The sequence below is a fragment of the Pavona decussata genome, unplaced genomic scaffold (genome assembly GCF_977016875.1).
Source record: "Pavona decussata unplaced genomic scaffold, jaPavDecu1.1 SCAFFOLD_1, whole genome shotgun sequence".
Taxonomy (NCBI): domain Eukaryota; kingdom Metazoa; phylum Cnidaria; class Anthozoa; order Scleractinia; family Agariciidae; genus Pavona; species Pavona decussata.
Window position 1 is genome coordinate 424993 of NW_028145425.1, and position 13653 is coordinate 438645.

General features: G+C 40.6%; 3 protein-coding genes across 3 annotated transcripts in view; all 3 read right to left on the reverse strand.

Moving 5' to 3' along the window:
* Positions 1 to 13653, reverse strand: part of LOC146490100 (uncharacterized) — a 176316-nt gene that overhangs the window by 56303 nt on the left and 106360 nt on the right. The gene's annotated exons all lie outside the window — the stretch shown is intronic.
* Positions 1 to 13653, reverse strand: part of LOC146490102 (uncharacterized) — a 179016-nt gene that overhangs the window by 31880 nt on the left and 133483 nt on the right. The gene's annotated exons all lie outside the window — the stretch shown is intronic.
* Positions 143 to 1256, reverse strand: LOC146490104 (uncharacterized). The gene is made up of 2 exons (XM_085107764.1): positions 927 to 1256; positions 143 to 622 (listed from the first exon to the last, which is right to left on the reverse strand). The coding sequence occupies exons 1-2, from the start codon at positions 1254 to 1256 to the stop codon at positions 143 to 145; spliced, it is 810 nt and encodes a 269-aa protein (XP_084963890.1).

A 13653-nucleotide genomic window follows, 5' to 3' on the forward strand; every position in this document is an offset into this window, starting at 1 on the left:
CTCTGCGTGACACGATCTCCACCGGAAGTTATATCAGCCCCAGTTGCGTGACTCAGGAAATCGCTATATGGCCCGGACGTTGTACCAGCTCTAATGGCGTGACGCTGAGTAACACCATCACCACCGGAAGTTCCACCGATTGTCATTGTGTGACTCTGGCTAACGCGATCTTCAACCAAGCGGGGACAAAAACACCTCCACGAAAGCGATTCACGTAAATGTTGCGGTTCGCTGACAGCTCTGTAGGGGGATGAATCACCGTCATATACTTCCAGTTACAACCTTCGACATAACAGGCACTCTTTTGCAGGCATCCCCTGGCTATGTGTCCCATCTTGAAGCAATTGTCACACAATCTGTGTTCTCGCAACGTGTTTATGCGATCGGCATGCGATTTTCTTTTGAAATCCTCACAGTTCCATAACTGATGTAGGCCTGCACATACAACGCACTTCCCGGGCCCAACACCAATACCTTGCAATTGGTTCACAGCAGAACGGCTGTTATCATTAAATGCGCTACTCTTCACATTGGGGGAAACAGCCTTGACTGAGCCTCCTTGAGCCGCAAAGGTTGTTCCCCTTGATGAGCTGCTGGGCTTGTTAGTCTTTTTGGTTTCTCTCTGTTACCAGCAACGATGTTTCCAAATACGGGATCGTTCACTGCTCGGGCTCTCTTTGACACAAACTCGGAGATGTGGTGGATTCTAGGTCTCAACCCTGACTCTTACAAACGGTCGGCAACCTCCAGCCACTTGATTCTAAGATGAAACGGAAGTCTTTCCAGGACGCTCCTCAGGTTGTCGGCGCTATTGATCTCGTTCAGGTATCCAATAGATTCCAATACGTTTTGACAGTCTCTTAATTGATCCGCAAAGATCAGCAAACCATGCTGGTCGTGCGGCTTTAACGGAGGCCGCGAACTACCGTATTGAGGTGCGCAGTAGCAATCTTGTATGGATGTCCAAAACGTTCCTCAAGCAACACTCGAGCTGTCTGATATCCAACAGCAGGGTCCAAAGCCGAACAGCTGCTAATAGCGTCCTTTGCAGTCCCTGTGCAGAACTGCAACAAATACGAGAGGCGTTCTCTGTCATCCGACGCGTTTCTTGCGATGCTGTTCTCAAACGAGCGAACAAAATTCCAGAAATAGAGTAGATTTCCGTCAAACTTGCTAATGTCAGGTTTTGGTAAGGAGAATCCTTGTTTAATCGTAGACACCATTGACTGGAAGGTCTTCTGTTGAAATCCAATCATTTGTTGCTGCTGATGCAATAATTGTTCAAGGATTCACGGTAATAAGGGTTTACACGGTCAAGGCTAGCATTAGGCTCACCGTAAGCAGGTTCACGTTTCCCTTGAGAAACAGAATCTAAATCGGAACGTGCGCGTAACGTGTTCGTCTCGACTCTCGATGGAAAAGGCGTGTGTGTAAGTGCAGACTTCGCCTCAAAACCGGTGTCCGGGAAAGTAGCAGTTCGCGGGTCGTCGCCCTTGGCTCGTGGAACACCGGATGTCTGAGGTGGATCCAAGGAATACGCAAAATGATCCTTGTAACCTTCTCCTTCCTCTAAAATTTGCACTCTAAGACGCGCTTGTTCGATTTTATTTTCAACCTCCAATAACTCCTCCTCGCGCTGTACTACCACACGTCTTTGCTGCAAATCGAATTTATTCTTGAGTTGCTGCAACTTTAACTCAACGAGAGCCTCTTCTACCTTAGACTCTTTGACCTTCACCGTTAAACGCGAAATTGCTTGACCGAACTCGGCGATTTTCTTAACACCGAAGAAGAGCCATGCTGGCTGGCTGAATCATTTGCATCCAACGAAGGCAACCTCTCAGAGCCAAGCCACTTCTCAACGCGCTCAACAAACCGGCAATTCTTGTCGCTCAGATCTTCGAACCACGTTGTTACTTCAAAAATTTCTTCCGGATCGTCAAGACACTGCACCTAAGCTTCATGAGCACGCCGAAAGTTTGTGAATGCTGGTTCCAGGTTAGCCAACTTGCCACGAACTCATTCATACTCTCGTGAAACCATTAACGCTTCAATCTCATTTCGAATCCTTGTTACGTGACCCTTATATCCTTTCCGTGACGTTTTCAAATTTTGTTTCAACTCCAAGCGAGGAGTACCACTCCCTGGGCGGTCGTCAACTCGACGGTCCTGTGAGAACATGTGGCCAAAACCAGCACGATCGCTGACATAAACTTCCACACAATTTTTTGAATAAATGTGGCAGGCCGAAGCCGTCGCCGCCACGAACACAAAAATTAAATACCACAGCTTGAATGCACTTTGAATGTTTAATACAAAAAAAAAAAAAAAAAAAAAAACCGCGAAATACGAAGATAACGTATAACCAGTAACATGTGTGCGAGTGAGTGATTCAACTGAAATAAAATAAAACCGGAGTTATAAATTTACAAACTGAAAAAAGAAACAAGAACTACGCAAAATAAACAAACCGAAATATACAAGTAGACAACTAAGAGAAATACTTACAAACTGTGGCCATAAAAGTAAAAATCAAAAGCGAAGAACGCTTATCCCAGCAGAGAAATATACCAGCTCACAGAAATACGACGCAATACAAAAACTTAAGACGGAAAATAAACCTACGCTGAAAAACATTCAGCATTTACACCGACGCGGTATATAAATGTTTATGTAATAAACACTGAAATAGTTCCGTGCTAAACTCCCTAAGGAATAAATTGAATTCTAGGCGCAACACCCTCTAACAACTTTCATCACGGGTAATATTATTATTTTTTTTTTTTTCAGCTTCATTTTTGAAGAGCTTTAATTTCTCTCTGGCCTACTTTTGCTAGTCACCGCAACAAAATCGGTTTATGTTATGAACATTACATCTTATAGGCGTATAAAAATCGCCGGCATTTGCCAAGTGTGCCCGTTCCCGCGATTTTCTACTTTCATTGCTGCGAATTGCTAGTTAAGTCAATCAATCAGGTTGGGCGATTTGATCACATGGACAATGTTTTTAAAGTGCCACATCGCCGCGTTGGGTGAAAAAAATCGCCAGGTGTGTCCGCATCAATCGGTGGCGACGATCAAATTCGCCGCGGTCGGCGTATAAAATCGCAAAGTTTGTTGCCGGCTTAACTAAGCAGCCGGCCGAACCCGGGAAATTAATTTAAAATTCTTCTCTCTCTCTGCTTTTCTTTGTTTTTTTTTCTGGTGTTTGTTTTTTATTTATTTATTTATTTATTTATTTATTTATTTATTTATTTATTTATTTATTTTTTTTTTTTATGGGGTGAAGGAGAGGGGCATAACAGATAGAAGATGCACGAGCGCGCGCGTTGTTTAACTATTGTATCTAAGAATGTATTTTTTTCGGTGCCCGCAGGTAGACAAGAGTTCATTACGCTAGTTTAAGGTTGCCATTTTCTCTGCGATGCAGAAATTGCATCGCTTTGAAATGTTAGTGTAGGCTCTGGTTTTTTCAATAATTTTCCATGTGATGGTAAACTCCTTTTTCTGTTCTTTTAAAGGCTGGTTTCCATATGATGGCAGATCGCAGATCGCAATAAGGTCTGCAATTGTCTGCGATCATATGGAAACATACTTCTGCGATCGTCTGCGATCCTGCGATCGTGATCGAAGACAATCGCAGAAGATAGAACCATGTTCTATCTAAAGGCTGGTTTCCATATGATCGCGGATCGCAGATCGCAGATCGCAATAAGATCTGCGATCGTCTGCGATCATATGGAAACTACTTCTGCGATCGCGATCGCAGGCGATCGCAGAAGATAGAATCATGTGCTATCTAAAGGCTGGTTTCCACATGATCGCAAACGATCGCAGATCGCAAACAATCGCAGACGATCGCAAAAAAGGCTGTTTCCATATAATCGCAACGATCGCAGAGCCGACCGTAGCCGTACGTTTTGGTCAGCGGAAATGTCAAATATACACGCGCGTGTAGGCTGTAAAGCGAACAACATCGCGAACGTGGAAGAGCGGAAATTTTGCCGCAAGCAAATTTACTTCTTCTGTTTGTCATGAAGCGAGTCGTCGTCAGCTCCAAAACCGTCGAAAACATCGGTTTTGGATTCGATAACGACCGTACGCAGTTCTTATGTTGCGAAATTTGGCCTCCGCTTTCCCGGCCGATAAATAAAACTTCTGCCCGATTTTGTCCCAACAGTTGTCCCCTTTGTTCTTCTCTTTAAAATCTTTGCTGCTGCGATTGTAAACACATTCATAACGATCAACTTCCTCCATAAATTCCTCGAAATGACAGCGAAATGATTGTTGCTACGTACACCGTTCCTACAATCGAACACACGAGCGTTGAATCGTGGGAGAGAACCCGAAATATTATGGGATGCGTTTCGATCGCGGATCGCAAAAATTTGGTTTCCACATGATCGCACAATCGCAGTTATCGCAGGGGATCGCAGACGATCGCAGGAGATAGAACATGGTTGTATCTTCTGCGATCGTCTGCGATCACGATTGCAGGGTCGCAGACGATCGCAGAAGTATGTTTCCATATGATCGCAGACGATCGCAGACCTTATTGCGATCTGCGATCTGCGATCCGCGATCATATGGAAAACAGCCTTTATGTTCTATCTTCTGCGATCGTCTGCGATCGTCTGCGATCGTGATCGCAGGATCTCAGACGATCGCAGAAGTATGTTTCCATATGATCGCAGACGATCGCAGATCTTATTGCGATTTGCGATCTGCGAACAGCGATCATATGGAAACCAGCCTTAACTGCCACAGGTATTTACGATTTGGGGACTTGGGTTTGTTGAGGCTGGTCGGCTTTCTTCAAGATATTTTTGTTGTGTCCGTCTATTATTTGTTTTAAGTTTGGCATGCAGCTGTAGCTTAATTTGATGGTGTTTCTATTAAATATCTTCCTTAATTTGTGATTAGCTGGAAAGCACCTGCCGATCAGGCTAATAAACGTTCTTCCTATGTTGGTTTTCACATTCTTGTTGTACGGTGGGTTGAACCATATGATATTTCGACGTCTACTCCTTCGATCTGGTGTTCTTTGCGATGCCTGTTGGTACTTAAGGTTGTAGGAATAACCGCTCTTTAGTAATGCTTCCTGATATGGGGGTGCTGCTTCTTTGAATACATCTTCATCATACGAGATTTCGGACAGCCTTCTATTTATTGATTCCGGGATATTTCTGATTATATTCGGCGGGTGGTTAGACTTGCTGTGTACATAGAGTGGGGTGTTTGCTGGTTTTGAATATGGCTTAAACTTTTCAGTGTTCAAATCGAGGGTCACGTCGAGGAAGTTGACGATTTTCTTGCTCGCTTCAATAGTAATTCTTAGTTCGTTTTTGGCGAATATTTTGCATATTTCTTTCTTCACATTCTCTATTTCCCGTGGGGTCTGTTTGAGTATAGCAAGTCCGTCGTCGAGGTAAAGGCCGATAACAGTGCCAGTTGTTTTTTGGGATTCGATTGTTTAAGCCGGATTGTTTGTACCACAAATACATGGAAACCAGGTGCTGCAGCTTGAACGAAAATTCCTAAACGTTAAGTTTTCGTGTGTCTTACAAGAAAAAGTGAAAGATTATTTGTGTCAAAGCTAAAAACTTGGATCGGATTGACATTTCTTTTGTTGAGAAACTGAAATCAGCTCATGGCGACCAAGTGCTTTCACCTCCCTACTTCTTCTTACATCGAATGAGAACCAAGCATAACAGTGTCCTTTTGATGGGAGGAAGGAGCAGGTCAAATTCAATGCAATAAATCACTCCGTAAGTTCCTTCTTTAGATCCACTGTTTGCTATTTTTATCGATCTATTTTCTCGGAGTTTCAAGCGGTATAGGAAACTTCACTGCGCAGGTGAACAATTAATTGATGCCTGACATTAAGTTTTATAGTTGTTAGTTTACTACTGAATTAAACTTATATTGTCTACTCATTCAATATTGCTCCTACTGAAATCTAAATAAACGTCAAGAAATTAGGAGAACACGGGGAAATCACTCTTGGTTGGTTGGCACAGATCTTTAAATCTGTTTACAACTGAATGAGAGCCGTGCGGTGCCAACGAAACTGCCCCGAAACAAAATGTTCAAAAATTAGTTTCTCCACGAATATTTGTCCTATCGAAACAATTGAAGTATATTTGTGAAGCTTGAAACACGTACAATAAGGAATAAGAAGATGATTTAAGATCGTAAGTCGGGCTATAGGTAGACGTGCAATGGTTCTAAAAAGAAATACCAACAGGTACCAAGGTCCTGGTTTGTGGACGTGGCCTGAAAATGTTTTTCACCCCTAGGAAGTACGAAATCTAAAACAACACACTGTCATATATTTTTGGCTCAATACACTATTTTTTTTTTTTTTTTGTTTTACCATGAGCATATTTATTGACATAGAGCACATATAACACAACAGTACTTGCAGACTTACAATACCCCAAATTTTACTTACAATATAACGCCACTAACTCATTGACTAATAATTGAAAACTTAATGACAAGAATACTTACAGCCTTACTATACAACAATACCTACAATACAACACTACTAATTTAGATACTAATTGAAAAATGGAAATCTTATTGCTATGTCTATAAAAATTAAATTACAATCTATATTCTTACTGTATTTAATATAGTATCGGTATTTCGGTAGTCAGCAAATTATGTTTAACTAACTCTAGCTACTATAAATGAAGTTCCATTTATCATAAAATTCTTAAGGAGAGTGTTGTTCTTGGTACTAATGTATTTTTCTGTTTGTAATTTGATGTTTACTTTTGCTAGAAAGTTCGTTATGTTGGGAAGAATTCCATTCCTCCTGCAATCCCACAGATTTAATTTGCCAATGATTATCAAACAATCTCAATACCCTAAATGGTATCACAGAAGCTGTTGCTGTGGACCTTTTGAGGCTGAACAGCCCAAGAAGTGCCAAGCCCGCTTTTTTTAACCCCTAAAACGTACGACGAGCACCCCACTCCTTTTTATTTATAGAGTCCCCCCTTCCCAGGAGTGATATGTACATGCCAACAGATGCATGTGTGAAAAAAATATATATATTATGAAACTGTAATCTCACTGATATGAATGCAGGGATGTATATTTCATACATCGTAAAAACATCTAAGCTTTTCTGTTTTCTTTTCTCTCTTTTTTAATCGTTCCACGTTTGTCAACATATCCAACGAATACATATAAATTGACTTTGCATTTTGTTCTCTTTAGCATTTCTGTTATAAACGCATCTCGCCTTGCTACTTCCCGCCAAACAAACACGGGCGCATTAGCATTGTAGGACGGACGGTCAGACGGACAAAAGTGACGTCATAACCAAACCAAAATTTTTCGCATTCATGGGTTCCTTAAATTTTCTTAGGCTATGGGGCTTCGCGCGCGCCCCAAGCTCCACTATTATGCTACTAACTAATCTATGATTTTAAATGCCAATTCTAAAATTAATATCTAAAAATACACAATGGCTTTCTTTAAGCCGAAAAGAGCTGATCTTTAGAAATTTATTTTTTTCCAAACTTTTAGGGATAAATCGAGGAGACAGTCAAATTCAAGTTTCAGCATCTTTATAAATGCTCCAGCTTCATTCCAAGCGAACGTAAAAACTTCAGCTCGATAGTCGACTTATCACGCTGTATTAGACTTACCAGGTTTCAACTCTGTGAAACTTCATCGACTCACCAAAACCTTCGTCCGGTGAAGATTGCCACACCGTAATGCCTTTTTCCATCGATCACTCAGCCATTGTTCAGCATTGCGGTAAACAATGTCGACGTTCCCTGTCTCAATTTCTCCGGTCAACCTTGACGGATTCCCCAATTGTGGCAGTAGTGATTCCACAATCCTCTTTTTTAATATTTTGGACTCACAACAACAAATGTTGCAACCACTAGAAGGATGCAATTTTTCCATCCTGACTTTTGGAATAAACTGATATATGACACACTTTAAATGCCAAATACTGTTGGAAGAACGGCTAAACTGAACATCTTCTAAGCAAACGTCGTTTGGATGCACTCTGTCTGCTTGACATTTAACGATTTGTGGATAAAGTCTTGAAGAGACGAAGTAAGGGCAGCGAAAAAACTCGGTCTTCGCATCTCCGTCGGCGGCCGCCATACTTAGGGAGTTTATTACAGGAAGCTACTATGGCGACGGCAACGAAGACGTCACAAAACAATAGCATAGAATGAGAAAAACAAAGGCCCTGCACGTGCTTTATGAATTTTGGTACATTTCTTCACCGCGCTCGGCCAAACCACAACGTGAAATGACTAAATTTAAGGCTTTGTGGAGAGCGTGAGCACATGACGGTAAATTTTTCAATTTGAACGCTGTTCCCACCTGTTCTGTTACTGGATAGTTCGGCCACATTGTACAAGTTGAATCGAACGAATTGGAATAATCGCGAAGTAGTACTAGTAAAGCGAACTTATATTTTCAACCGACGATTTCGTTGGCGTTGCCATTGTTTTTTCTTGAAGGACCTAATTTTGAAACGGAAGCCAGAAATGCAATCATGTAACCATTTGGAACGTGGCTCAAAGAATCTTTGTTTTTCGACCAATTAGACAAACGTCCAGAATCTGGACTTGCGGCAGACGACTCGTGTAGTAATTGTATCTGGCGCTCCTTTTTTTTCCCCTTCTCCCGACCGCCGTCTGAAAAAGAAAAAAAAAAGGCCTGATTGCAGGTTTTTTAAACTTAAGTTGACCAGACGCTATAAACTGAAGCAGGCAGCAAATAATGTGAGGAAATACAGTGAAATGTTTTATTAACAGAACATTGCATTACAGTGAAATTGAGAAGAAAATAGTTATTTAAAGGATAATGCTTAACATACATGTCAACCCGGGCATGTTTATAACAATCGAATCACCGGAAAGTAGCTACAAGGAGGTTTATTTTTAAAAGTTATGACAACTTGGCCAGATCGTGGATCCTATCACTTGCCCGGGATTACTTGACACCAGTTACCACGAGCTTTGATTCTGTGGTAAGTTTCTTCGCTTCCCCTGGAGCAAGCAGCAATACCAGAGATACTGGCACGTTAAGGATGCATTCTGTAGTTTTGACGGCACATTATGCAACCCGCGTTATAGTGTGGAACTCTGAGCTCGAAGCTTTGCACATGCAGTCTTGACCTACCTAATAAAAGCAGACAAATATTGCCTTAAACATTGGTCTGAACTAAGGAAATAATTATGAGGCAGGTCTGAAACAGGCTATTGATTTAAGGGTCAGGTCATAAATAGTATACAGAAAAACAGACGATGAGAAATCCAAAGACTACTACACGGCTGATATAACGTAATATATTTCAAGACAATATTTCGGCTGGCCAAACCAGCCTTCTTCAGGTTTAGATGTTACTATAAAATTACATAAATGAAATTACGATATTATATTATGGAGGATGTTATACTATAGGGAGAAACGCAGATTTCGGTGATAAATAGGGTAAGGCTTTTGGGAAGAGGGCCGCACACCCCTAACCAATATTTTTGAGAGTAATCCACACCCCCACCAACTCTCCGGGGCTGGCTAGCCTGCGAACGCAGATGTATTTCCGAGCCGGAAATACGTCTGTGTTCGCAGGTACGGGCTGGCGAGCTACTTAGCGTTTTTCTTTGTCCGGATATTTAGGAGGCAGTGAACAGCTGTTGAATTGGAGGGGTTCATCGGGGAATAAGAGCACAGCTGGGATTATATGTGGAAGGAGAAGTGAAGTCAAAGACACAGAACAACAGATAATACGATTTAATGGTAAATTTATTCCTGTCCAAATAAACAATCAGCGTTTCCCCCCCCCCCTCCCCCCCCCGGCAACGAAGACGACACAAAACAATAGCTAAACTGAACATCTTCTAAGCAAACGTCGTTTGGATGCACTCTGTCTGCTCGACATTTAACAATTAAATCGTATTATCCATTAGCGGGTATAGGGGTGCCGCTCGGGGTTTAAACCCTGACCCTGTTTAGGACGAAAATAAGCTTAAATACCTTCCCTGTTTAGGACGGACCCCTCTATTTTAAAACCCTATTTAGGACAAAGGAAAGCATCTATCTCTTGTGTTACACAAGTGTTTATTGGCAATAGTAATAACATTTAAAGGCTCACTGTCACTTACCGAACGTGACACTGGTTCCACGCATTGAAACGCGAATAACAATAACAGATAAAATAATGCACTTCCTAGAAGTGATTGCGAAAAATCCCAAAATTTGGCATAAACAGCGGTGAACCTTAAGTGGAAACTTAATTGACGTGAAGCATTGTTCACTAAAATAAATACAGACTAACGTCTCTGATTTCGGATTGCCAAATAAAAGACGCAACCAAACCCTGTCTAGGACGGGTCCCGTGCAGTCTCGTTTGAAATTATAATACCTTGGTCAGGGCAGAGACGCCAAAAACCATACCCTATCCAGCGGCACGTCCCCGTATAGCCTATATAGGGGAGTAACCCCCCCCCCCCCCCCATCATCTGTTTTTTTTCCCCAAGACAATATAAAAGACAACACTGCGCATTCTCCCTTCCCATTGCTCATGAAGTAACCGAATTATAAACTGATATCTTATATTGCTGTGGTATGATAAAATTATGAAACTTTGAGACATATTTTTTAAAGGACTCTTAAGTCAACAACATGCCACGACTGAACGGCTTCTAAATTTGCATTTTGCACCCATTGGCGTGTAAAAGGAAGGACGGAAGCAGAACTTCTTGTTTAAACAAGAAAATCCCGTTACTTGTTACTAAATGTTATCAGGCACTTTAAGTAATCATAGGACTCCGGATGTTGAATGTCAGGGGTTAAGATTATGCTAAACTACATACAAACAAACGTTTAAAAGGCATTAAGATACATAACTGGCGCGTCACAGCGAGATAACTATTAACTGTCAAATTAACAGACAGATTGATAACATGCAGTCGGTCAATTAAGCCAATCACGCAAGACAAAAAAAAACTAACAGGATCTTTTACGTTTAAAGAATTGCATTGGAAATTCTGAAAAGCAGAAATAGAAAAATATTCTTAAAATTGCTTCACTTTCAGACCTCGAAAAGCACACCCAAAAACCTCACTTTGATACGTCAGCAGAAAGTGGGTATATTTTTACGCCTCTCAATCGCTTCCGGGACTGAAATTAATGTATGGTATAGTGTTTGTTCTTCAGAACAAATCACAACGTCTTGAACGATCTGAAATTCTAGAATGGAACGATACTGGTTGTTCAGTACCAAGCACTAAGCTCACGGAAAGAATACGTCTCTTAGCTGATATCCCTTGCAAATGAAGTCACAAAAAACTACAAAGCGTGGAAATGTTCCTAAGCATACCACTTTTCAAGATTTTCTTTACCACAACTTTCGTTTTGTAATATAATTGACCGCGATTTCTAACCTGGCTTTGCCTTTTTTTACCCCCTCATGAATAACTTCGAGTAATACGAGAAGGACATATAGTATCTCAAAATATCACGGGAATAACCCCTCCGTTTATAAAACTTGTTCTTTTTTTGAAACGTCTGATATAGGATGGGGTTTTCCCCCGGAACTTCATCAAACGGTTACGTCAGGCATTGTACTGAATTTTGTTTGCTTAAAAGTCTTTTTGCTGATAATTTCTCTTGTTGTAATTCATGGGTCAACTGACTGCTGCGTCAGCAAAACAGGAAGAAAGAAATATAAAACCTACAATATTTTGCTAACACAAGAATATTTGTCTTTTGTTGAATGAAATTCTACAAGTCGAATTAACTCAGTTTTATAAGAATAAGAATTAGAATAAGGTGTAAGAAGAATAAGCTGTCCTATTTCGTCCGCTGTCACTGTAGATTTGTATGTGGCCGTCAGTGGCGAGTATCACGTCTGCCTTGAACGCAAGAGACAGGGGTTCGAGCCCCTGCCGGTTTCATAATGATATTTTCACACAGTACGTTATATCTTGATTTTACACCTGAACTTACTTTGTTCCGTTGATATAACAGGTCATTACAGTGATCCTATGTGAAAATATGCCTGACAAGTATCTCTCTCACTCTCGGAGTAATTCTTGATTCACAACATGGACTCGTTCTCACTTTTGAGTCTACATGGACAAAAAACTCAAGTTTGACCGTTCAATTGAAAAAAAAAAAACAAACTCTTAAAACCCCTTTCACCACGGTGGAGCTTTCTAGTGCAGTGCATGAAATGGTTCCATGTTTTCGGTTTGTCGATGTGATCATTTAAAACGTTTGATTGTTCCTCTTTTATTTATGTTGATCGATCAGCTTTTTATTGGTGTCAGAAAAGGTCATTCGATATTAATCCATTGAACGCCTGTCTGATTTCGTCACACTACAGGAACCTTTACGGACAGTTTCGATCCAGTTAGGGCACGGAAGAACAAATTATCTTAAATTATTCTTAATATACACCTTTTTGCAAATCTTTTTCAATTTACAGTATAAAAACGAATAAAATATTTTCTCAAGCTAAAGGTTATCTTGTTGAGACCGCTGTAAGGTACATACATTCAGATTTGAAGATGCCTCTTTACAAAAAAAAATTGAGGGGTAATATTTAGTTAATTCGAAGCCCCTTGTAAACAATGGTCTTGTTCCAAACCTTCGCCTGATACTGCCGCTTCAAACTAAGCCCAAAAACTATTTACCTCCGTTAATGCATTAGCATAAAGTGCTAACGTGAAATACCGCTATCTATACTGTCAAGAGAGGATGAACTACGGTTGCGTTCGATTGACCGTACTCCGGCTAATACTTAAGTATTAATGTATCTCTTGTATACGAACCGAGCCGATAAGGGTCGCACCGTGCACTGTCACTTCCAAGTTGTCGCTTCCACGTTGTCTCTTCTACGTTGTCGCTTCCAATCATCATAAGCAGTTAGCACTCTTTTGTTTACCCAAATCACGGGATTTCAATTTTTCCTAAATTACTCCTCTTAGAAGGGCGTTCCATGCAAAATCACTTAGGTACTTGAGGACTTAGTCAATAAGGTCACACCTTGCCGATTCCAAGTTGTCTTTGAACCTGTCACCTGTTTCATCATAGGCAATCAGCATATTTTTGTTTGCTGAAATCACGGGATTTCAATGGTTCCAAAATTACTCTCGTAAAAAAGGCGTTCCATGTAAAATCACTTAGGTTTCGCATCCGGTTTGAAACTTCAAAAATGTCGGATTATATGAATATAATCTTCTGAAAACATATCACCTAAATCTTAACACAGCTTCCTGCTAAAAATCCCAAACATTTTGTAATTGAAAGAAAGTACCTTAACTGCTCAGTAACAAAAAAAAAAATGATAAAAAATTCAATTGATATTTTTTTGCATTCACACCGATTACTCTGAAACATGTTGCACAAGCTTGGTATCATAAGCACCGAGAATAAAAGCGGTGATCACTGGCTCTCACTTCAGTAGCTAAATGTTTGATAATTCTTGAACAAAATATGATAGTTTCATGTCCGAATCGCTTAACCCTGTCTCATTTGGACATCATTCCTATTCCAAAATGACTTTCCTACTTCAGTTCATTCTATCGATTTAAAATTCATGTTAATCAAATTGGGCTGGGTACGGAGTTTCTATTCATGAAGAAAAAAATTCCACTCTTCTGC